At 42.2% G+C, this 26,548-nt stretch overlaps 1 protein-coding gene across 1 annotated transcript; it reads left to right on the top strand.

The window, feature by feature from the left end:
• Positions 1-534: 534 nt before the first annotated feature.
• On the top strand, positions 535-21,824 carry FGD2 (FYVE, RhoGEF and PH domain containing 2). The gene is given in 16 exon segments (XM_048496253.1): positions 535-671; positions 2,721-3,042; positions 4,196-4,276; positions 6,192-6,340; positions 7,476-7,632; positions 8,157-8,295; positions 8,603-8,661; positions 8,769-8,915; positions 10,487-10,579; positions 11,730-11,809; positions 11,869-11,923; positions 12,992-13,084; positions 13,446-13,580; positions 13,826-13,972; positions 17,204-17,347; positions 21,612-21,824. Coding segments are annotated over 16 exon segments (2,022 nt in total). The 5' UTR covers positions 535-663.
• Positions 21,825-26,548: the final 4,724 nt, after the last annotated feature.

Below are 26,548 nucleotides of genomic sequence, written 5' to 3'. Positions count from 1 at the left end.
AAACTTAGAAGAATATAGAAGTGCATTCTGTACTCATAAAACTGCTCATGCTGCTCCTGTTACTCTGTACTTCCTCTTTACTTTCCCTTTTATGGCATATCCAAATATTTGCGAAGGGTTTCCCCCCCTCAGTTCAGAGAAGACAATAATTTGCAAGTTGCTCAGCACTCTGATTGGATCTATCAAGTCATTTTTGTACATTCTACAAACATTTAAAGCAGAATAATTGCTCGACTTTCCTTTGGGAATATTTCATATGCAACTTGCAGATTCAGACTCAGCTCAGCAGGATTCTGCCTGATGGAGGAGAAGCAGAGCCATCCCCCGATCTCTGTGGTTGAGCTTGTGGGTGTATTTGAGAACTTCAGGTACAAGGGGAAATTTGGGATGCATGTACAACTGCAAATCGGGGTTAGGAGTAGAAATTGTATGTAAGGATAGCCACAGAACTGCAGTCATAATTAAATTTGTGAACTTGCAATTTGTTAAATTCTCATATGCTTCTAACCATGCTCTTGGATGGGGCATTTGGATCCTGCATTTCCTGTTATCCTGAATTGAGGAAATATAGACCTCATTGAGGACTAATGTCACCTTACCCAACACCATGTTTTCAGTCCAAGTTGGGGACTCTGATGGCTGCTTTTTACCAACAAGAAAACCATGTTCTGGTAGGTACAGCAGTTGGTGTATGCAATACTAAGACTAACTTCCTCATTCAACAAGTTGTACAGTTTTTATTTATTCAACTACATTTGCACGCATGGATACTTTTTCAGAGCTCACTGTGAATGCATTAGGCACAGCACACCAGGTTTGTTACATGGACTGATCAGAGAAGACATGGGTGCCATTCAGACTAGTTATCTGCCCAGAGTTCTATGGGAACAAGGTTTCCCCCCTGCTTTCCCACAACATTGTGGTGAATGTATGCACTACCAGGGATTTCTCTATTTTTTCTTTGATCTTTCTCAAACCTTCTTTGCCCCAAAGTTTTGGAAATGATCACAGTAAAGGCTAGATAGCAGCTGTATGGGTGGGGAAATTCAGATTTCTGGCTTACATGGCAGTCATTTTCCTTGTTCCTGTCCTCAACTGCAGCTATTTCCTCCCCCTGCCATGAAGTACTTTTAATTTTTTAAAATTGACTCAAATATCTTGTTTATCAATATACCATTGTACCAATAGGTGAAGTAGATTCTCTGAACACTCAATTTTCATTCTTTTTTTAAAAAGTAAGACTCTAGCCCTTTCGCTTTCGGAGATATAAGGAAAAAAAGCTTATTTTCACAAGGGAAGGAAATAGAGACAATTTTTTAAAAGCGAAAGCTGAGAATTCAGAAAACCTGTTACACCTGTAGTTACAACAGCTTATCAATTTAACAATGTTTTAGGGCTGATTTTCTTTTTAAATTGTAGTAGTCTCAGTGGTGCATGGAAGGGGTGGCTGTTGGTGTAGGACTGGCACGAGGCACTGTGGGGACCTCTGCCATTTGGAAGTCCTGTTGCTACTGCACTTTATCTGCAATCCCACTAGCAATGGGGAAACCGTATAATCCTGTCCCCATGTGTAAAACACCCTGAAAAGTCTACTAGTTATGCAAATCAGCCTTTCCATTTCCTCTGTGGATCCAGACAGAATGGCTCTTTAGCCTTATGCTGCCATCAAACTGAATAGACCTGCTGCAGCCACATGCATTTGCTTATTTTGAAAGGCGTTTTTGAACGGTAAAATTTTTGCTTAATAAGAGGAAATGGAAGCTGACCTTTGGATAGATGGGGAAGCTTTGGGTACATTGTAAAGGAACAGAAAGAAGGATTTAGCTTTCAATTACAGTTCTCATGGTGGAAACTCCTTTCTCTGCTCAGTTCTGGGTATCTAAAAGCCTTATCTAAGAGAAGCTCAAAAAGATGATCTAGCAGCACTTTAGTAGAGAAGAGAGGTGAGCCATGTTTCTGAGGGACCCTAGCAAAGGTATCTTGTACATCAGTGAATGGGTTTCCCTTGCAAATTATTTACACATGCAGGGACAAAGTGTATCCAAAATGCATGCACAGTTGAGCAAATGTGTTTGAAAATAGCTGCTGCTGCTGAATACTTAAAGCTAGAGATCTTCTGTGGCTTTCTGAGAAGTCCATGTGTTTCTGTTATAGTTTAGACCAATTGGAAGTCTAAGAAGAAAATACTGAGCTAGGATCTTAACAGTCATTTGTGCAAGAGGCTTTTTCTTCCTTTCCTCTACTCTTTTTACTACTTAACTGCACCTTAGAGAAATGCAGCTCTTAAGACTGCTAACTGGTCAGAAAAAAAAGGCTCAGTCTGTTACTTTGATTTTAGCTGCACCTTAAATGTTCAGAAACCAGCGAATGTAACTTTCTGCAGCTGGACATCTCTGGCAGATGTCAACAACTTCAGCAACCACAGTGGGTTGAAACAGCTCAGTTTGTCTTTTCCTAGTTTCCACCCACCGACCCACCCACGGGTATGTGGGGAGTTTAAATTGTTCTTACCTTGTGCCTTAACTGTTCATTTAGTTGAGTTACTATGCTATTGAATTTACACAGTAATATATGTATGCATTACTATAATGGGTGAATGCTGAAAAGGATCTCGCTGTTGCTTTAACTCTCATGGGGATTATTGCTTGGCAAGGTAGTGTGTTTTGTAGAAATAGATTGAAGAGATGATTTCTGAAAAAGTTTTGCCTTTCTTTGGCCAGGGCTTCCAGGAATCCTGAAAGGGAACAGACCCATGTTCAAGCTGGACTCCCTCTGACAGCACCCCATCCCATGGTGTCTTACTTGCATCCCTCTGCAACAGGTAGAAAAACCATGAGTAAAGTCAAGGGCACATCAGTACAACACAGCCAGGTGCCTTCTAGTTTGGAGCCAGTGCAGGGGTTGCCACAAGGTCACAGAGGGCTCAGCGTCAATTGTCTCAACTCATTCCGAGGCAAGATCCGTGGAAGCAACTGGAGATGCCAGCAGAGCACAGATTCTCAGCCAAATATTAGGACACAACCTGAAGGAAGCAGAAATCAGGTAACTGATTACTAAATTATTGAATACATGTGCATGGAGAATACTTGCCAACAACTGTTATGTTTGTAGATGCAGCCAGAGGTGGGATCCAACCAGTTCTCACCACTTCTCTAGAAGTGGTTACTATTTTTTTCTGAGTGCCGAGAAGGGGTTACTAAAGCAACCTCCCTGCCCAATAGGGACTGGAGGTGCGTGTGTGCGGCGGCGCCACTGTTTGAATCCCACCACCATCGGAACCTGTTATTAAAATTTTTGGATCCCACCACTGGATGCAGCCCCTGTGCTCAGCAAGAGGAGGCAGGAAGCTCACAGCTGAAAACTTATTCCATTCATTCGGTGTTATTCCAGACTCTTTTTCCATTGTTAGGATGTTGACATGAAAGGGAAGAGTTGTGTGCCGGTAGAATTGTTCTTTGCCTTGGAAGCTTTAGGGCAGGGGCTGTGTTTATTGGTAGAGCATTTGCATTGCATACAGAAGGTTTAAGGCTCTGTTCCTACCGTCTCCAGTTAAAAGCAGGTACACTGGTTTCCACTGGATTCAGTGAAAGAAAAACTGGATGTGTCCCAATATCCATAATATGTATTTAACATAAACCTGAACTCATGAAACAGCCTTCTCTTGAGTGAGACAATACTGCCTGCTCTGACTGGTGGTAACTCTCCAAGGGTCTCAGATAAAGGTCTTTCACATTACCTGATCCTTTTAACTGGAGACGGTAGGAATAGAGCCTTAAACCTTCTGCCTGCAAAGCAAATTCTCTATCAATAAATGATAGCCCCGCCCTAAAGCTTCCAAGGCAAAGAACAATTCTACCGGCACACAACTCTTCCCTTTCATGTTAACATCCTAACAATGGAACAAGGGTCTGGAATAATGCTGAATGAACAGAATAAGTTTATCGTCACAATAAGGATGCAGTCCAGAGACCATTTACTATGGAGTAATTTCTTTGGCTCTCTCAGGTTGCATTCCACAGACTGCTCTCTTGCACAATACTTTTAGTTTTCCAGTTGAATGGGCTGAAATGATGTAGCAGGTACACTGGTTTCCACTGGACTCAGTGAAAGAAACACTGGATCTATCTCAGTGGGCTCATGTCCATTGCTAATTCACTGCATGATCAAAGTTGTTTTCTTTATGTTATACATGCAGGACTCAGAGGAGAAAAAAATAGCTTTGGAACTGCTGGAAACAGAGAAAGCCTATGTCGGCCGTCTTCACCTTCTGGATCAGGTTAGTTGCCAATGAGAAGGAAAAGAGATTATACCTAAAGATTAGGAAGAACTTCCTGACAGTAAGGGCTGTTCAACAGTGAAATACACTGCCTCAGAGGGTGGTGGAGTCTCCTTTGGAGGTTTATAAAAAGTGACTGGATGGCCATCTGTCAAGGGTGCTTTGACTGTGTATTCCTGCATGGCAGGGGTTAGACTTGATGCCCCTTGTGGTCTCTTCCAACTCCATGATTCTATGAAATGTCTCGGCCAAAAAGTAAGAAGTAAAACATCCACCTAATTATTACCTTACTACATGGAATATGAAAATATCCTGAAGTGTTCCGTGGGGTGTTTTGTGCCGCTTCTTGTATCATTTCATCTTTCACCCTGAAAGTTATTGAATAACCAATTCTGTATACTGTGAAACCTCTTCCATACTGAGAACTGAAGTTGCCTAAAATCCCCACATGAAATGTTTTCCCAGCTGTTCTCCATATGTACTCTCTGACTCTTAGATGCTTGACAGTCTGCGAACTCCAGTTGAAACTCTAGTAAGGAAAGAAACTGTCAACTATTATTAATTGTTCATGTTTCATGGTAGCCTGTAAACTATTATGGCTAGTCCAATAAACCAACAATACATGGAAGGGATAAATGTTGCTGCATGAGTGGCTCAAGATAGCAGAAGTCTCTAGTCTTGATGTTAATCCTCACTCCTCCCCGTTGTGGTTCTTTGCCCCTCCTACCTTATACGATCACACAGTTCAGAACTGGTATCAATGTCACTTTCTGTGCCTTCTTACCTGTTTGCTGCTGCTTCCTCATGCAGAAGCCACACTTTGGCCTTGCACCTGATCTGGCAGGTAATTTTGTCAGGCCAGGCTAGACCATTGAATGTTGATGCCACTGTTCGGCAAGGATACAGTTTGCCAAGAACTGGAAGAAGACTTCGACCCCAACTATAGATGATTGGCTACTGCAACTTACAGAATATGCGGCTTGCAATAAACTATTAAACATACTTAAAAATAAGTCAACAGAAAACTTTTTGGAAGTATGGCAGCCTTTAATTAAATTTTTACAACTTAAAGACTAATATAAGAATTTATATACCGGTATTTGCAAAGTTGATATTAACGAAATAAAATTATAAGAAATTCATTTATAAGTAAAGATATATGTAACATTATAAATGAAACACATTTCAAGAAAAGGAAATGAAAAAAGAAAATTGATGCTAAGGGAAAGTCCCACAATCTGACTTATTTCTCCTTTTCTCTCTTTTCTTTCTTCTCTCTTCTTCTTTATCTCTATATTTTATATCTATCTTTTTATTCTCTAATATTGTATTTTATACTTTATAGTGACTTGTATGGTAGTTATAATTTTTTGTCAAAATGGTAATCTATGTAAAATAAGTATTATACAAGTTTGTGATGTATATATGTGACACTAATATATGTGAAACTAATAAAACTTCATTTAAAAAAAGAATGTTGATGCCGCTATTAGTTAATGTTGGAGAAATTGATATATTTGAGTCAGGATGAGGCACAGCAGACAAAGAACCACCCCAAAGTAGCAGAAAAACATACAGCATTCCTCAAGAACTTGGAACCAAGGCTCAGTCTGTACAATGAATAGTTATGGTACAGCCCAGTCTTATAAGTAAAATGCTGTACAAGAATAGTTAAAAAAAGGAATGAAGATATTTGAAAGGTCAGCTTTCCTGAATATCCTATTCTATCAGTTCTGTCTGTGACCATATTTTGAGGGCTCGCATTTCCTGCATTTGGGTTCTCTTGCTGGAGATACCCTTTTTTAAAAGTGGGGATTCATTTATACTGGGAAACCTAATTTAGGGAATAATATTAAAGAAAAGGATTGTTAGCTGAACTTTTACTCAATACTTTTCTGGGAATGCTCTTTTCCAGGTATTTTTTTCAGAGCTGATGAATGCAGCCAGAAATGGAAAAACTATTCCAGAAGATGTGGTGAAAATGATATTCTCTAATATCTCGTCCATTTACCAATTCCATTCCCAGTTTTTTTTGCCAGAATTGCAGAAACGCATGGAGAACTGGTGAGTGATGGGCATCAGGCTACCCACTCTGCATTCATGGAAAGAGAAGTGAAAATGGATTAGCAAACTGGAGACATGTCAGATTTCAAATCTGCTTTCTGAGGGTGTTTGGTTTGGACATTTTTTGCGCAAATACAATTTTTCGAGCAAATTTTTGAGCAAATAGATGTGCAAATACAAAGGCATTTGTTTAACTGTTGTTGTTTTCAAATCTGTGATCATGAATCAGGTCCTTAATTTACTTAATTTGCTTGATTTAATTAATTTATAATTTATCTTTCATGCTGAAAATCAATGTGCATTACAGGGTTGTAAAAGCAATGCAATAAAGACCAGTATATTACACACAATAAACAATAAAAAACCCCAGAACCACCCTAGACCAGATAATTAAAGAATAAACAAATAAAAACTGTACAAGCTATTCAATTAAGGGCACTGTGATGGGGTAGAAAAAAGAACATTGCCTAGAATTTTCACAGGCAATGAAACTTGTTTACCTTTTTAAAGGTGTTCTGCACACCTCTATTTTACCTTATCTCTAGTCCCTTTCTAAAAAGGCTCTCCTGAAAAGTTACTTTTTACTTATCTTAAGAAATGAAGTCTAGAAGCCTTCCTGATATCTTCTGGTGTTTGAATCTACTGGGAAGACACAACAGAGACTGCTTAGGAATAGGCAACTACTGATCATATCCCTTTGCAGAGTGACTCTTATGAGCATAGCTCATAACACAGCATATACGGAGAGGTGATCCTATAGATTTGTGGGATCAATGGCTTGTAGGCACCTTGTATTGAACCTGGAAACTAACTGGTATCCAGGATATCTGCTGGCATGCTGGGAGATTGGGAGCAAGATAGCCAAATTCTCCTTGGCTGGGCTGTATTCAACAGCAACTCTTGCAGATGTTACCAAACAGTGTTAGTGTTGGCTAGCCAAGGCTGCTGATGGAGACATATGAAGATTTTGCCAGGCAGCTTCCCTAGCCCAGGGATCTGCAACCTGTGGCTCTCCAGATGTTCATGGACTACAGTTCCCATCAGCCCATGCCAGCATGGCCAAGGATGTCCATAGCAGACTTGTTCTCTCCAAGGATGTCCATAGCAGACTTGTTCTCTCGCCTTCTGATTGCAGGGATTCAAATTCCAGGATTGGGGACATCATCCAAAAGGTAGCTCCTTTCCTGAAGATGTATAGTGAATATGTGAAGAACTTTGACAAGGCGGTGGAGCTAATCACAACATGGTCTGAGAAGTCTTTGCCATTCCAGGAGCTCATCTCAAACATTCAGGTTCAATGGCCTCACAGCTTCTTATTCTGTAGCATTTTTACCCAGACTTCTTCCTATCAGGGAAGAAATCCAGGATATCAGGATGTGTCGATATATGTATGCAGTAAAGGCCATAGGTGCCTAACTTTCTTCATCCATTGTGCATGACCCTACAATTGACTTCCTTCATCTAGTCTTGTGAGCCAGCTGCTGCCTTCTTGAATAATTGACTCTACAGTCCTTTCCTTTCAATGACTTGCAGTAAACCCCTGGATGTCAGAAGGGTGATTCAGCTTACTATTCAGGTTATACATTTGGCTTTTGGCACAGGTATCCCATTGTCTTCCTTCCCTCTGGTCTCAGACCTTTCACTGCTGTTCTAGAGCACTGGATGGTCTTGCATGAAGGCATTATGTCCCTTTCATCAGTTACACTATCAGCACTCTAGCCAATAACCTAGTGATGCTAAGTGGTGATGTTGACCTTACATTTGTGTGCATGGGTACCATAGTTTTTCTTTCTTGTATCTTTATGGTGCTCTCCAGAGACGGGAGATCTCTGCCAACTTAACTTTGCAGCATCATATGCTGGAGCCAGTACAGAGAATTCCCAGATATGAACTCCTACTGAAGGATTACATTGGAAAACTACCTCCAGCATCACTGGACAGGGAGGATGCACAAAGTAAGAGCCCCGTTTGGTCTTTTGTGGAGTGGGTGTAAAGAAGGGAGATTAAACATTATTCACCAAATGCAACTTTTTGCCCCACAAAGTGTAGCAGGGATGAGAAAAACCTTTCCCTTGCTGAACATCATCTTGGCTCACCTGTACTGTTTCATCATGGGTGTGCAGTTAGCAAAAACCCTGAACCCTCCAAGACAGAGCATCATTTCAGTGTTGCTATAGCAGTCTGTACCCTAAGCACAATTTTAAGATTATTATGTGGAAAAGCCCTACCAAATTAATAGCTGTTCTCTGCTGATTTTTGTAGAAGCTCTGGAAATGATTTTCACTGCTGCCAAGCATTCAAATGCTGCCATTGCAGAAATGGTGAGTACCAACCTCATATAAGTGCCTAGCTCCCTTTCCTACAGTATGAGTACTTAAGAATTGGCCCCCATCTCAACTTTTTTTTTTGGGGTGGGGGGACTCTCCAGGAACGTCTCCAGAACCTTTGGGAGGTTTACCACAGACTGGGGCTTGAAGATGACATTGTTGACCCTTCAAATGAGCTAATTAAAGAGGGGCCCATTCAAAGAATTTCCTTCCGCCACAACAGTACATCAGAGAAGTACTTGTTTTTGGTAAGGTGCATTAAATTGCGGGTTGGTGGAAATGAAAGGTAGCCTCAGTGACTTGTTGGGCATTCGTATTATTTTGCACAGTCCAGATAAGCTCTATGGTAAAAAAAACCAATTACATTTTAAACCCATCCTTTTGTCCAAGGAGCTCAGGGTGAGATACATGGCTCTTCTTTTTTCCAGTTTGCCTTCACAATAACACTGTGAGGTAGGTTAAGATGAGAAAGAATGATAGGCCCAAAGTCACCCAGAGAGCTTCATGACTGAATGGACATTGGCATTTGAGTCTGTCAGGTTATGTCTACTGGTAAATTACAGTGGCTTCCTAAAAAGGGAAAGAAGAAGGAATACATAACACCACTTGGGATAATGTAAAACATCCATTCATGTACAACTTATGATCCCACAAGCCAGACTCAGTGCAGCAGCCTTGCAGTGTGCAATAAGGCTGTCCATGCTTTCTGCCCAGAATTACAAAAACAGAGGAATTCTTAGCATTTGTCACAGCACAATATATGAGTGGCAGACCTCATTCAGTGTACTGAGTTATGAGTTGTGCAAGCTTGCACAACTGCAAAATAGCCCTGATAGCAATTTTTCATGCTATTGAGTGGGTGTTCTACAACACACCTTTGTGTGTTATGTGCCATCAAGTCCCTAACAACTTATGGCAACCCTATGCCTTAATGACCTTCAGAACTTCCTATCAGTAACAGCTCTGCTCAGGTCACACAAACTGAAGGCTGTGGCTTCCTTTATTGAGACAATCCACACCTAGAAATGTGACAACTTCACCAGCAAGTGTTGAGGACTTTCATGGCCGGAATCAACTAGCTGTTGTGGGTTTTCTGTGCAGCTGTAGTCTGGTAGTTTTTGCTCCTAATATTTTACATGCATTTATGGTCACAGCATGTCCTATTTGCTTTTATATGAATCCACATTATCCAGAACCAGACTACTGATCTATAAACGACAGTATTGCTTACTCTGTCACACAGCTGGTCTCCATGGTCTCAGGCAGAGGTCTTTCACATCACCTGGTGTAAAGAGCTGTCAAGTCGCAGCTGACATGGCAACTCAGCAGGATTTTCTAGATCCTTTTAACTGGAAATGCTGGGCATTCAAAACAGACACTCTTCCATGAGCCACAGCCCTTCCCCTCGAAGCTGACCATGAATAAATCAGGGGGAAATGAAGCCCGCTACATAGAATGGAAGTACTAAGATAGTGTCAGAGGGAAGTGCCCTTATAAGGTGTCCCCAGTGCTATACGTGAAAGATTTTGATAGGATAGTACATTAAACCTAGCCTGAACCTTCTTTCATGATGATACAAGACAAAGTGATGCTTTGATCTCATTCTTTCCTGACTTGTGGAGGATTTCTTCCTGTCTTTGCTTGAAAAGTGGTCCATATACTCTTGTTTTCAGAGGGGTCCATATAATCTTGTTTTCAGAGGGGGGGCACACAGTTCTATCACTGTGCGCAGACCCTTTTTACATTAGAACCTGAAAGATCAAAGTTGTCTAGCTTTGTTCACTTTTAATTTTTCCTTTCTACATATTGTCTCCTTCAGTTTAATAACCTGCTTCTGTACTGTGTACCAAAAGTCATTCATGTGGGTGCAGAATTTCAGGTGCGCAGTCGGATTGACGTGGAGGGCATGAAGGTCAGAGAATTTTATTTCTTAGTTGGTCTGTATGTGTTTGGAATTCGCCTCTCCTGCCTTGTATTTTTTTCACAATGAGCATTTCTGGATATGGTAGCTGCTCATGGAACAAAGAAAGGCAAAATAAGATGCCCAAGATATGTAAAACAAGCAAAGAATTGGCTATGGGCTTCGATGGAGTAGTTAGCTATGAACTATTTCTAAACATTTTAAGGCTTAATGCATTTATTTAGGAAATGTTATTTATTTTATTTAGATCATCTCTATGCTGACTCTTCTGTCAAATAAAAAGTATTGCATAAAATATAAAATCATCATAAATTATCAATATAAAAACCTAATATTAATTTTCCTACAATAGATTGTTTCTTTGTATTATTCAGGAATAGGAGCAGCTGTATAGTTAAGCACATTAGATAAACAGAATTGTACCATTATACTGCTAGAAAGTTTCCCACAAGAAACTTACAGCTTGAATGAGTGGATTGGAATGCTTGTGGTCAATGGGATGTTTGGGTCATGGATAAGGTACTTGTGGACTTACAAATTTACCATGTGGAAATTGTCAGGGTTTAATTTTTGTGACATGTAAGCCGGAAACACTTTGGACTCTCTCACATCTTATGCTTACTTGCCAATCAGTCATTAAGAACTCACACCTTGCTTTAATCCAGATGTCCCTGAACTGGTGCCTGCAGGTGCTATGGCATTACCACCACCTTTCCAGATGCCCACCATGCACTTTTAGTACCCTAGGTAGAGCTGGGTGGGGCTAGGTGGAGCTTTTTCCCTGCAGGACTTCTGTGCAGATTAAAAGGCATCCTTTTAAACAGAGTTCCTGCATGAAATGTTGAAGACTTACAATGAAAACTATGCATAATTTCCCCTTCTGACATTTTGTGGCTGACTCTGACTCTTGCAACATCCATTCTGTGACTGTGCCCACCATCCAGTGTTACAGTTCTAGAGGTGCCTATAGAAACATTGGGGAACCCTGATTTACTCTTTCAGGAAGAACAGCTTTCCCCTGAGCTCAGTCTGGGGAGTGAACATCCATAATGGGCTCACTGCTAAAGCCACATGGTTTTGTGAGCACTCTGAACAGGAAAATATTTACTCTCACATCAGTGCTTTTCCTTAACTGATTCAGGTTCGGGAACTAAATGATGTGGAATTTCCACATGCTTTCCTTGTGTCAGGGAAGCAGCGGACTTTGGAACTGCGAGCCAGGTAACTTCTAAGCAGGGTTTGCCCCCTTTCTAGCAGGGGCAGCCTAGAACTAGTTAGAGGTGACTTCTTCCCTTTTTTTGCAGGTCCCAGGAAGAGATGAATGGCTGGATAAAGGTAATTTGTCCTGCAATACTTGCTCATTGCCTGAGCTTAGATGATGATAAGACAATGCTCTGAATGTGTGTAAGCACAGGAAGAAACCCTTTCTCTCATGCAACTCCTATATTGGCCCTGTTGTCACTGTCAACCTTGGATCAAGATCCAGGATATGGCCTTGTATGACCTTGACCTGCCCAGTGGCTTTCATTCAGTTACCATTGATTATTTACTTTCAGTGCAGTCAGGCAAAGTGGTTCCTGCCTACAACTGGACTTTTTGCCAGCTAAATTAAGGCTGGCTGCTAATGCTCTAAGGCTCCTGCTTGGGGATTCTCACAAGTTAACCTGAGGCTCAAGCTATAAATGATGAAAATAAGCCCCATTTGTTTAAAGCCAGGTCTGCCTCCCTCATGTATAACGTTATTGAGTCCATTAGCATTTTTGGACCTTTGGAAATGTTATGCTACTACAAAATGGCTGCCTTGGAGAGTGCCACTGACCACAAAATGGCAGCCATTTTGGTCTTCAGCCAGTCACAAAATATTGAGAGGTTGCAAACCAAGACTCCAGATGGCTGTTTCTAAAGGGGTGCTGCCTGCAGACATAAAACAGATGCCTCCTGGGCTTGCCTGAAGTAGCTCCTACTCCAGTGAGGTAGAGGAAAACCAGGATTGCTTGGAGAAAGGACCAAATGTGCACCAGGAAACACATTGGTCAGTACCATGGTGCACCACACTGGGAAATCACCGATGTATGTGTGTGGGATGTGAATGTGTGTCTGAATTTAAGAGCAAACAGGTTATGATGGAGGGCTAATCCCTTTTCCGTTTGTGGATTAGCTCCCTGCAGCCCTTCTCAGGTAATTTTTTCTTATCTGTGCTCACTTCCAACATCACAATCTTGGGAGGAAAAGTGACACTGGGGGCCAGCCAGTGGAAAAATAAGCTAGTTGTATGTGTGTGTGGAAAGGAAGGATTTATCACACCATCCCTTAAAAATCAGACTTCTACTCCTCACATAATATATGACTGGAGGCTGACCAGGATGTAAACAATGGCCATTCTTTTCAAATTCTTTTTTTCAGGCTTTCCAATCTGCCATTGATAAGAAGGAGAAGAGCAGTGAGAGCTTCAAGCTAGCCATCCAATCGTCTGAAAGAGGGATCCAAGATGTCAGTGTGACCCTCTTGGCAACCATTCACCCACCTATCCTGGAGCTATTTCATTCATTTGTCTTAAGGCTGTTGCCGAATTTTAAAACACTGATAAAACATATAGTTCCATTTAAAAAAACCTTCAACAAATAAAAAAGACAAGAAGTGGTGTGATGAATGGGGGAGAAGACTAGGGGAATGACTGGACATGCAGGAAAGAGGGGATTCTAGGCCAGTAAGCAAGAAAGCTTCTGTTGATGGTGCCTGGACTGAAGCATTGGTTATGCAAACTTCCATTTCTTGTGGTTATAACCCATTTGCTATGTAATGACCTATCACAAGGGTCATCACAAGGATTTCTTGATTTGTGGTCTCTTTTCCTCAGCAGTGCCAGTCTGAGGAGTTGGGCAAGCGGGCTCCACAGTGGGTGAGAGACAAGCTGGTAACCATGTGTATGCGTTGCAGGGAGCCATTCAATGCTATCACACGCAGAAGGCACCACTGTCGGGCCTGTGGCTATGTGAGTAAGCATGCCAGTATCCTTTGTGTACCACGGCATGGATCTTCATGTGGTCCTGAAGGGCCAGTTGTGAGAACTGGCAACAGGGGTGGTCATGGATGGCTCAGCCATATCTGGGTGGGGAGGAGAGATGTTGAACTTGTCACCTGCCAAACTTTGCTTTAGTTTAAGACTTGCTAAACAGGGATGGAGTTTCCTTTAGAAACCCACCCATCAGTATCTTTTTCCCCCTCCACTGGAGGTAGGTGGTGTGTGGACGGTGTTCTGAGTACAAGACTGAACTGCAGTATGACAGGAATGGACCCAAACGTGTCTGTGTGGAGTGTTACATCTTTCTAACAGGACATGTACTGCCTGATGAGCGCCATGGGAAGCACAAAGGGATTCTGGAGGTGAGAGAAAAGCAGATATGGGATGCCTCCTTCCTCTTTTTCTCAGTGGTCAGCCCACATCAATCATGTTTGTAATTTTTACTTTGGTGATCACTTAATTGCCCTCACCTTGTGAAGGGCTACATTATTCTGGTAGTTTAGAGAAGTTTTACACCTTATATGACAGCCACCCTGCAACCAAAGTTCTCCAGTGAGAGCCACATGGTATAGTAGTTAAGAGCAGGTGGATTCTAATCTGGAGAACCGGGTTTGATTTCCCACTCCTCCACTTGAGTAGCAGAGGCTTATCTGGTGAACCAGATGTATTTCCGCACTCCTACATTCCTGCTGGATGACCTTGGGCTGGTCACAGTTATTCAGAACTCTCTCAGCCTCACCTACCTCACAAGGTGTCTGTTGTGGGGAAAGGAGGGGAAAGGAGCTTGTAAGCCACCTTGAGTCTCCTTACAGGAGAGAAAGGTGGGGTATAAATCCAAACTCCTCCTCCTCCATGCAGTCCACATGTTGGAGAGTCATGGTGAATCATGACTCCCAAGGATAACATATTTCTGAATATTTATAGATGTGTTTTCCCTCCTCCTTCATGCAGAGGGAGGGAAGGGAGATGGGGGGTGGGGGAAGAGAGAGGGATTCTGTCCATGGTGCTGAAGATTAGCAGACGTGTAGATCAGCCTAGCTCTCCCACAATGTTTACATCCAGCAATATGATGCTTCTGTGTAAGATTTTTTTTACTTATACTGCAGAAGATTTGAACAGAGTTTCTCCAGCTGTCTTTACTATCCTCTTCATCGTTACTTATTTCCTCTGTTCATTTCTGTAGATGGACATCACAGGAACAAGTTAAATTTTTGAATATTCATTTGTCACATTATAACTTAGCAATCTTCTTCAGTATGTCCCAACATAACCTTTAAGAGTGAATAAAAAGGAAACCCTTCTACCAGTCCCATTGATGCACCACTGTGGTCACCTTGTGGAAGCTGTGCTTTGTGTCCCCTTGCTTTGTGAGATTAATTTGGTGACAACAAGTGGTAGGATTCGAATAATTTAACAACTGGTTGTTTACAAGCACCATTTTTACAGCCGGTTCTGCTGAAGTGGTGCGAACCCGCTGAATCCCACCACTGGCCTGACAACCATGGAAAATGCTTTCTCAGTCATGGTACCAAAGCTTTGAACCTTTCTCTCCAGAGAGATTCATCTGTCCCCTTCTGTTGCTGTCTTCTACCAGTGGGGAAAGACTTTTTTGTTTCATTTGGCATTCCCTCAGTGATTCCTCCTTTCTAACCAATGTTTTAATTGCTATTTGTATGTTCTGTATGTATTTTAACTTTGTTTTTATTTTAATAATGTGTGTGTTTTGGAAAAGGTTTATTTTAATAGTTTTAAAATGTGATTTTATCATTTATGTTGTAAATTGTTAGCTGCCTTGGTGGCCCTGCTGAGGGTAGAAAAGCGGGATATAAATTTTATTAATAAATACAGTTAGGAGAATTACAGCCCAATTCAGAGCTGTCATGAGGGGAAGGACAGTGCCACTCTGCCCTCTCCAAAGGGCTTTCCCACGGTGTGGGAAGCCCAAAAAGTACATTTACCTTCAGAATCACAGTATATGTCCAAGCCCCAGTCTGCCAGCTCAAGGAGACTAAACCAGCAGTGGAAGCCAACTACAGTTGGCTCTACCCCATCCCCTCCACACACACACACCCCGCCCAAGCAAATCCTTTATATTTTTTGGAAGCACCATAAGACCTGTTTATTTTAGCTGGCATGTGGGACTTATTTCAAGCCAGTAAACAATTTTGATTTTGCTGTTATCTTTTACAAATTAATGTTGACCATTGTATTTTCATTTTTTGTAACTTAAGGTGACTTGATTCATGTCCCATTATATCTGATCTTTCTTCCTGCCAGTTTGGTGTGCTGTGTTTGGATCCTGATTCAAATTCCCCCATTAGCGATTAATTTCTTTGGCTGTCCCTGAGTTAGACACAGCCTCTCAGCCTAGCCTAATTAACCACATATTTGTGAGGATAAAAGGAGATGGCCCCATATGGGTACTGTGTTGGGTTCTTTAGAAGAAGGAGTCAGGACAGGACACCAGAGCCATTAAGTATAACATAAAATAGTTAAATAACTTGATTTATCCACAAAGAATTATGATTTTGTAAACAATGTATGTGTTACCAAAATAAACCATTTTTGGAGAAAGCTCCTAAAATAAGGACAGGACAATGTAAGGTTGTAGAAACAGTTCATTCATTCCATTGGTTCTTTCTCCTTGGAATGGCAAGGGCTGCTTCCACATGGGGATTATGCTCCAGTGTGATCTGATTGCCACTGAAGGATTCAGAGGTATGCACAACAGTACTGAACCTTTCTCAAGGGGATTTTGTCCATACTTTACCTCCATTTCCCATTTCCTTCTCCTACTGCTGGTGTACTTTTTGGCAGCCTTGGACAAAATTGATGGTTGGTGTATCACTATAGTGTTGTGATGTCATGGCAATGAATGTTCTGCCACTAGCCCCAGTTCTACACCCAGGTAAAAATCCCACTGATGATGGGGACCAGAGAATGGTGGGTAGAAAAAAATGGAGAGAAAATGGTGCCAGAGGTGAGCCAGGGAGAGCAGAAAATCCACTGCTTCTCACCTACATGGGGACCAAACTCCAAGTACAGTTTTCTGAGAAAGATCATACCAAAGTAGGTTTTGGAAACGCGCTGTTAGGCAGCAGGAAACACAGAAGCTGGACTGTTGCATGATGTTGTCATACAGGAACTGGGGGGAAAACACTGTAGTGTGTTTGTGTGGGTGGGTGAAAACATTATGTTTAAGGCAGTGATGGGATTCAGCAGATTCACACCACTTCGGCAGAACCGGTTGTTAAAATGGTGCTTGTAAACAACCAGTTGTTAAATTATTTGAATCTCATCCCCAGAACCAGTTGTTAAATTATTTGAATCCCACCACTGGTTAAGGTTCTTGTGGAAGCAGGATAATTCACTATTCACCTGCACCATGAAGTTGCAAAGACAGCTCAGCACATGCTGGCTGCAACATAAGAGCTTTACATTTACCTGTCTCTGTCTTGCTATTTTCCCCGATAATATCTGGCTGATGGGTTTGGTACTTTAGCTCTGCTCCTTCTGCTGAATCACAGCAGTCCACAGAAGCCCATGGGCTGGGAGCAAGAGTAGAATGGCTGTGATGCTTGTATCCTTGGCAGAAAGAATCTGCAGAAATCTCTGGCCAGAGCCTGATGTGCAGTTTTCTCCAGCTGTTGGATAAGAATGGAAAAGGGAGCATGCGGGCCTGGTTTGTGATCCCTCGAGATGACCCTCTTGTGCTGTATGTTTATGCTGCACCTCAGGTACATTTTTGTTTGCTTTGCCATTTGAATTTGGTGTGGTGGGAACTCAAAAGTCTTGGAGCCTGACAGTCCAATCCTAGGCAAGTCTACCCAGAATCATACTCAGGCTTACTCCAAGGGGTTTTTACTCCCAGGAAAGTTTTCTTTGGGTTGCACTATGACCTCTCTGTCGATGTTGCAATTCATACTTATGGCTGCTGCAGTGGTCAACGCAGTTCTTTAAGGAGAAAAAAGTTAGTTCCTGAGATAAAGGATGTTCTTTGGTCCATGCTCTAATTTGCCAGTGTGGTGGATCAAGATCTGGAAGACCTGGGTTCAAATTCCCACTATGCCACAAAACTCACTGTCAGAATTAGCCAAAACTACTTTCCAGTTTTGTCGAGTAGGGAGAGGGATGTTCACTTCATTCAGCTCCTGAGAGGCAGGGTAGGATAAAAGTGTGTGAGAGAAATGCAATATTCATTGTGGTTTATCTTTCCCTTGACTTTTCTCTTTTTAATAAATGTATCCTTGAGAAGGTGCAAGTTCAAGAGGAGGAAAGGAGGAATGCTTAACCCTTTGTTTTTGGTGGTGTTGCCATTCAGCATAGTGCCCCAGTGGTGCTTGCCCATCTGAATGGGGTGTCCACACCATTCACTAGTTTCATCATGATGATAAGCATAGTGGAAGGGAGAAAGGCAATGACAAAGAAAAAGAGCATCCTGTCTACCCCTGTAGTAACTCTTTACTTCCCTCCCCTGAGACACCAAAGTCTGTGTTAGCATTACCATTACACAGTCAATTCTTTCTGTCACGTCCAGTGGTGGGATCCAGCTTATTCGCTCCTATTCGGTAGAACCGGTAGCTAATTTTTTGTCTAGTTCAGAGAACTGGCTGTAATCCATTACTGAGTCCATTCGGAACCGGTCGCGAAATGATTTGAATCCTACCACTGGTCACGTCCCTACAAAATCTTGGCCACCCCAGAGATTCACATCTGGTTTCTGGTTGGTGTGCAGGCAGGCACTCTCACACAGGCAAGCAGATGGTTTATTTTGTTTATTTATATTTTATCTATTTTATATTATTTATTTTGGATGTTGGATAGTGGTGGCAGAGAAGGGGGAGTTTTGGAAGTGTTGGGAGTGTTAGCTGTGGCAGATCTTTTGTTCTTTTAATGAAGCTGCGTTGTTTCTGATTGTCAACAGCCTTGATTTGACTTATCAGCCAGGCAGTCAGGCTTATCTTGAATTCTTGCATTCCTAAGCGTCTGTTTCTAATATTTGCCGGATGCATTCCCTGGTCTTTCCTTCTGGCTCTTCTATTCCACCTAGAGAAACAAATGTTTTTCTCTCTTTTTTTCTCCTTAACTTCCTGTTAATTCTCACTAGTTTTTACTGACTGAGATCTGTTAAGGAGCCTTCCTATCCAGGGGTACCAGCTTTGCTACTTCTGTACTAAAGATACTGGCAGACCAGGCTTTTTGTATATCTGATACTTTACAGAACATCTTTTCCCAGTTACAGGACATTATCAATAAACTAACTTCCTTATTTATCTCAGGCTTCCTTGTTCTGTTGAAACTTATTCATTCCCTTGACTTCCATGAAATAATAGAATGCAGTCAGGAAAACCATGTGCACACAGCAGGTGTTTATATTTGCCACTTCTATTAGAACATGCTTTCCTCAAATTAGTGTAGAATAAGCTTCCTCAATGTTCTTCTCTCCTGGGCCTCTGGAAAGGGGGGACCAGAATGGGGGAGAGTACTGTAAGAAAGGGATTCCTTATAACCTAAGAATAGATCAGTTGACACAGCTAGAGCCTTGCAAGATAAAGAGCTCTAACAAGGAGAATTTGTTAGTTATGCAGCCAACTCAGATTATCTTGAAAGTTTATCCTTTCAGTGGTTTTATTCCAGGTTGGCAAAGTTAAGGTTGCATCAATCATACTAACAATTACCATCTTGGCCACCCCATTGCAAAAAGTGGAGCAGTTCTGAATTAATTGGGGGGGGGGGGCAGTTTGGCGACATGTGAAAATCAGAATGTTTAAAATATTAAACAGGAATCCAGAAAAAAGACTGACATAATTTATTCCAGCAAAAGCTTCTGTGAGTCTGGGGTCACTTCATCAGATGCATGGGAGTGTCTATCCAAACCTGTTAAATGTTTACTATCTCAGAGTATGTAATATAATGTTTAATTTCTATACTGACCTCCCCCAAAGGGCTCAGGGCAGTGCACAACAATATAATAATACAATATAAATAGCAATAACAATGATAATAATCATAACATCAGCAACAGCAGCTATAAATAGCAAATCAATTCTTACAATGCAAACACTTCAAAACATCAATAAATAGAACAGATTAAGCAAAATACAAAAACAAATACCAAAAAATATAGTACTATACAGATGGCAACCGTAAAACACATCATCACATTAACAATAAGTCAGTTTCGGTAAGGAAGAAAACAGGGAACAAAACCTAGGACTAATTTAACCGTTAATGGTTCTAGTTACAAGGAAAAATCTAAACTAGCCTAACCACTATCATCAATTCATTTACTAGCTAATCTAATCTAGACAATAACTATACCTAATACTAGCCAAACTATCTAACAGTAATTCAATATCCACTAATACAAAAATGCCCACTAAAACTCTAACTCAGCTAAGCTACCAGGAGGAGACTACGAACTTAACACTTAACACTAACACCACTAACTAGCTAAACTAACTAACCTATCCTCACTAGTTAAGAGCAAAGACAGACTTTTAATGACAGAATGCCTCCACTGCTTGGTCGATGGCCAGTAGTCCATTGCCTCAAACCTACTGGCCCTCTCACTGCCAGTGTGCCAGGGCTCCTGTTGTTCCATGCCATCTCCACACTCAGCTGCCCAAGATTGCCCAGGTAGGCGCTGTTTGGAGTTGCTGCCACCAACCCCCACAGTCCTAAACTGATCCCAGCCAATAGTTGTAATAGGAAGGCCTCTGCCACCGGTCCCCTCTGCTGGGTTGTTGTTTCCAGGCACTGCTGGTGGTCTAGGCATGAGTAAGCACGTCCCACCTCTACTCTTGCGCTGGCGGGGAGCTGCTGCTCCCGTGGATGGTGATGGGCTTTGCACATGTTGGTTGTGTTTGAATACACTCTGGCGGGTGGGGAACCTCTGCCACTAGCCCCCATTCAACATCAGCGGGTCCAGCAACATCAATGAGTTCCTGTCCCCTCCTTGCATTGACAGGCCTCTGTCGCTGGATCAAGGGCAGTTTCTCTGCTCGACCGAGCCCAACCCACAGCGGGTGGGGAACCTCTGCCACAGGCCCACACACAACTTCAACAGGCCCAGCAACAGCAGGTCCACGCCCCTTCCTTGTGTCCACAAACCTCCGCCATCGCCGCCAGGGCTTCTCCACTGGGTTCAGTCCAGATCTCAGCCAGTTAGCAGCTGCAGTGCACAGACACCAAGTGGAGACATATGCCGGCCAAAGTTAGTCAAAACAGCCAAAAGTAGAGGTTTGTTACTGAACTCAGGCCAGTTGTCTGCCATCAGTTGGTCTCAACGGTCTCCAAATGGGTAGAAATGGGTATAGGCATCTCCTGGTTCTAAAAAACTGGAATTTTGCCAGAGCTCTGCAACCGTGGCTTCTCTCTGGTTGCCATCTTGAATCTCCTTTGGGGAGCAAGAGAAAAAGAAAACAATGTCCAGGCAAAATAACTCACTGGATCTCTTACTCTCATAGCATTGTTTCTATAACCAGGAAACAGTGACTCACTTGTAAATTAGCCACTTGCTTGGTTGTCTGTGTGGTGGAGTCTCCTTCTTTGGAGGTTTTTCAACAGAGGCTGGATTGCCACCTGTCAGGAGTGCTTTGATTATGTGTTCCTGCATTGCAGGGGGTTGGACTTGATGGCCCTTGGAGTGTCTTCCAACTACAACTTGGAGTGTCTTCCTACAACATACTCTCATGGCTGCCCCTCTGGAATTGTTATCTATGGGCCTTTCCCCACTTACCTTAAGCCCCGCGCTACTCTCCTCAAGTAGCGCGGGGTCCCCCGGCACTCCCCATGACAGGGGCGGCAACAGCGCAGCTGCCCCGACGCTGCTGCTGTCGTGCCCCCTGAGTGTGCGGCATCCCTGGCGCTCTTGTACACGGCGCCTTTTGATGACCCCCCGCAGAGCGTGGGGTTGTGGGGACGCCCGGGTGCGCAGCATAGGGGGGATCATGGAGAGTGGGGAAACACCCTATGTCTGAACCTTTTGTTTTCCCCCAGGATGTCAAGGCTCACACCTCAATCCCCCTGCTGGGCTACCAAGTGAAGGATATGCCCCAGAATGACACTCATCATGTCTTCCAGCTTGTCCAGTCCAAGCAGATTTACACATTAATGGCAGAGACAGAAGAACTGAAACAGCGATGGATGAAAGCCATAGCACAGTCAGCTCATGGCGAAGAGCAAGAAGACTCATTTGATGAACTGGAGTAATTGGGACCTTGTCCTGAACTCTTCCTAGCTTGGGAAAAGGGCATGAATACAGATCTTGCATCACAACAAAAGTCAGACCACAACTTACATGTATTTTCTCCACGCATCTCCACCTTTAATGCCAGCTCACTAGATACCTTTGATAACTGTTGCCTGTTCTGTGCAACATATATATTCCTAATATTTTGCATGTGTAATTGGTCAACTGTTTTGGAGTCTCTGATAGCATTCCAGCATAGCTCAGATTTCCATAGTTCGCTTTTAAGCCTGTCTTGAACTTGTGCTAAATGCATCACATAAGTCATAATTCATTCAACGTATTTCAACAGAAGAAATGCCAACATTTTCTCATTCACATGCCAACCCCTGTGTCAATACTAGTACAAAGAACACCACATCGACAAACAGGTTGACTTCTGCTTTCATCCCATATTGCAATCAACACAAAGGAAGGATTCTGGAGACTACAAAGATACTGAGGAAGCCTGTGGATGAGTTTTGGGCCAGTGTGAGTAGCTCAGACATCCCTTGATAAATTTTACAGAGTCCACCGTTTCCTCAACTATTTCTGATGTTGCACGTTTCTGCATTACCTGACTAATGATCATTTCCTCGCTAAGTGGGTGGGCTTTTTTGACCAGTTCTATCTATGGAAGGGACTAGTTGAAGTTTAGGGGAAGACACCTGGGAGTGCAGTACTCAGTCTGTTCATCCATGGCCCATAATGACCATTGGCTTATAGGGGTGTTAAAAAGGTTTAGACATCTGGCAATCAAATGGACCCTCCATGTCCTAAAGGACTCTCTATTTCCAGAGGCAATGTGCCTCAGACCCTGAGAATGAATGTTTGCAGAAAGCATCCCTACTATACCTTATGACCCTCCAAACTCATGTGACTAGCCACTGTCCGTAGCAGAATGCCAGACTAGGTGAACTTTATTCTGCTCTACTAAAACGGTTCTTTACCCAGAGGATGCTCATGATGTAGTTTTGCTGCTGACAATAAGTATGTAAGCTGGCTGGGAGATATCGGATCTCCTTAGAGATTTAGTAGCAAATTATAGATTCTAAAGTTCTCGTGCTGTTTTAGAGACATCAGCAAATTCACCCCTCTTTCAAAATCACATGGAAATAACTGTAGGCAATGCAGCTTGTTTTCTTGTACTTCTGGCCTCAGTGTATATTGATCCTTCAGAATATGCTTTAGCTGAGTGTTTCTTTATCTTGACAAACGGTTGCTTTCTTATCAGTTTTTCATTTTGCTTGCAGTGTAGTGGTTTGAGGGTTTAGGAACCAGAAGACCCAGGTGTGAATCTCCACTGGGCCAGGGAAGCTTGCTTGGTGACCTTGGGCAAACCAAACACTCTCAGCCTAACCTACCTCACAGGATTGTTGTTGTGAGGGTATAAAGGAGTTGGGAAGAACATCATATGCTGCTATGAGTTCCCTGAAAGAAGGAGCATTAAGTAACTAAACCCTGCCCTAAATAATGTTTTATAAATTGTGCTTTACAGCATAAGTCCTCCTGATAAAAATATGATTTCCCCACTTCCTTACAAAGAGAATCCAAGTATGTTAATGTGCTTTTACAGGAAACGCTTATTTTCCTTTGTGATGATGGCCCACCAACATAAATGGTTCAGATGACATTCTGGTTCTTCTAAAGCGACTTCTTGCATCATTTTCTGATGCGAGTGATGCCATGCCCAAAGGAGGGCAGACCAGATCTGGTGTTTCTGCACGGCAAAATGAAGAGCATTTGATCAGTAGCATGCATTTTGAAGCTGGAAGCTGTTCTTAGAAAGGAAGAGCTGCATATTCACCAGATTGTTTAAATGTGTTACATTCCTACAGAAAATGACTTTTTGTTGCACCAAACATTTTCAGGTATCTTTTTTAATTTCCAAAGGAGTTGCTATTTTGGGGTCATTTGTATAAGAGTCTTCAGAAGCACCTTTGTAGCTTGCTTCAATTTTTTTGGCCATCAAATCACATCTGACATACAGTGCCCCCTGGTGGGGTTTTCAAGGCAGGGATTTGCCATTGCCTGCTTCTGCATCATGACCCTGGTATTCCTTGGAGATCTTCCATCCAAATACTCACCAGAGTCGACCCTACTTGGTTTCTGAGATCTGATGAAATCAGTCTAGTTTTGGCTATCCAGGGACACTTCCTATATTAATAACATTGACAATTTCCAATCATTTGCTTGCAGCATCCATTTCACATCTCCCTTTTGCATTCTCTGTAGCCTATTCCACATCTTTTTGTTTTTAAAAATGACTTTTGTGTACTTTATTCCTTTGTATATAATCTGCAATTGTTTATAACTGAAACATAATATTTTTCAAGGCTTTATTTCTATTATATTGCTGAAGAATGAAGAAAAATTAAATATTAGTGAAAGATTTTCTTGCTGTTGATCTTGGACCTTTTTTAAAAAAAAGATCAAACATCTGGAATTGAAATATGTTTGTAGGATCCTGATCCATACATCTGCTTGTCTGTTGTAGCAGGAACAATCCTGTGACGCCTTAAAAATGTTAGAGTGTTCTGCAGTGTGCCTTTTGAACACCAGGGAGCAGTCTAAGATATGGAATATACAAAAAAGCCAATAAGTGTTTATCTGACGTTAGCAAATATCAACAGACTTGGGTTTCACATGAAAAGCAAATGTCTAGAAGAGAAAGTAAAAGTTTAGTGAAAGCTCAACCAGCAAATCTGGGGAAGGCAGTGGGGAGAGAAAGGTTCATGCTTTACATTAAGATTCTGAGGAATCCCACAATATGAATTCTGAGAGATGTTTTTAGGGATTAGAGAAAAAAGGGGCCTCTTTCTCAATGTTTACAATAACCCTCCTCTGCCCGTCCCTCCGAAAGTGGCTAAAATATGCTAATCATGTATTGCTACTCTCAGAGTGGCCATGAAGAGTGAGTTGATTTTGGCAATGCATCATAAAGAAAATGGAGATTCATTGCCCAGGCAGCCTCTCTGTCAGTACCCTCTGCCTGCTGCAACAGCCAAACAAGGGAGCAGAGGCCTTCCTTCCAATTTTTTCATCTCACAAGGTGCAACAACAGTGAGTTGCAGAGTTGTTCAGATTACTTTTTTTTTTTTGCTGTCAAGCCACACCTGATTTTTGGCGATCCCTAGTAGGGTTTTCAAGGCATGCGTCACAACCCTGGTATACCTTGGAAATCTCCCATCCAAATAGTTACCAAGGTCAACCCTGTTTACCTTCTGAGATCTGACAAGATCAGGCTAGCCTGGGCTATCCAGGTCAAAGAGCAGATGCAGCATTAAATGCGTGCCACTGTGAAAGCCACATGGGGCAGACAATTTCCTCCACCATATTGCATACATTCCTACCACCTCTTGTCACAGGTTTCTTCCATGGGAGATGTTTTCCAGTTTTCCCCTGATTGCTGGAGGTGGGAGGGGGGTGGGAAATGGTGGGTGCAAAGAGGATGCATAGCTATATTTCTATAGTTTAACAATATACGTACAACAGAGGGGGAAATCCTGCAAAAAGCTTGGTGGCTGGAAAAGACATGGGGAGAAAATGGAGACAGACTTGGGTGGGGAGGAATGGAAATCAGTATTTGCTAAGGTTGCAAACCTTCAGGTGGGGCCTGGAGTTCTCCCAGAATGATGACTTGCCTCTAGATTAGACAGACTAGTTCTCCTGGAGGAAGTGGCAGCTTCAGAGGGTAGAAGTCTTGGGATCCTATGCCTGCTGAGCTCCCTCCCCTCTTCAAACTCCAGTTTTCCCATGTTCTACCCCAAATCTCAAGGAATTTCCCCCATGGAGTTGGCAGTCCTAGACTCTGAGCTTTCCCATCCAGCTGAACATCTGGCAACTGGAGCACTTCCAACTTTTGACATTTATTCATGCTTATGCATGGCCAGTTTGTCTTTTTACATGGGATCCAGGTGAGATCTGGCAACTGGAGTACTTCAAGCCTCTATCATCAAAGCAATAAGCAGCACACTTACTATTTGGATATTCCAATGTTTTGATGAAGTTGATTACTGGAGGTCTGCTTGATGCTTATGACTGAATTGCAAGGATTTCACTGAAGGGATATTATTTATACAGAGACGCATTATCTTTTGTGCATATTTTGGGATCCCTTTTCTGTCTGTTAGTGTTGTTCATGTATTGCATTATTGTTTCCATTGTTGATATTTGGACTATTGGATATAGTACTTTTAATAATTTCTATGAACGTTTATGGATTTATTGCTGTTCTTTTGAGCCAGGCAAAGTAATTTTTCTTCATATACACCGGGACAGCATCCCAAGCCTGGCCTTGCTTCCCAATCGCTCTTCCTGCTAAATGTCACCCTGCATGCCAGAGAACAAAACAAGGGCCAGGCTGTCATTATCCCAATCACAAAATGGGCCTCTGATTCTAATAATAGACTTCCTGTTTTCCTCAGGCTAATAAACTTGAGAAATTGCTTCCTGGTCAAAGGTCACCCTGCTTTTATTTTTATTACCATTCTGGAGTTTCACATCGCAGCGTCTAATTCCTTGCCACAAGCTGTCTCCCTGATATGACTCATTTTCACAAAGCAGAGACAAAAGGGTTAACAATATATTCATGATGTACCCCTCCCCCTGAAAAAAGACTTGACTAAATGGATAACCTCTCTTGGGACGCTGGGAAGTCAGTAGTAGAAATGTATGCAGCCCTGAGCTATTGGATGGGGCAAGGAAT

This window comes from Sphaerodactylus townsendi, linkage group LG05, assembly GCF_021028975.2.
Source record: "Sphaerodactylus townsendi isolate TG3544 linkage group LG05, MPM_Stown_v2.3, whole genome shotgun sequence".
In the NCBI taxonomy this organism is placed as follows: Eukaryota; Metazoa; Chordata; class Lepidosauria; order Squamata; family Sphaerodactylidae; genus Sphaerodactylus; species Sphaerodactylus townsendi.
The sequence above is the reverse complement of the archived record's forward strand: the minus strand, read 5'-3'. Positions and strand labels throughout refer to the sequence as shown.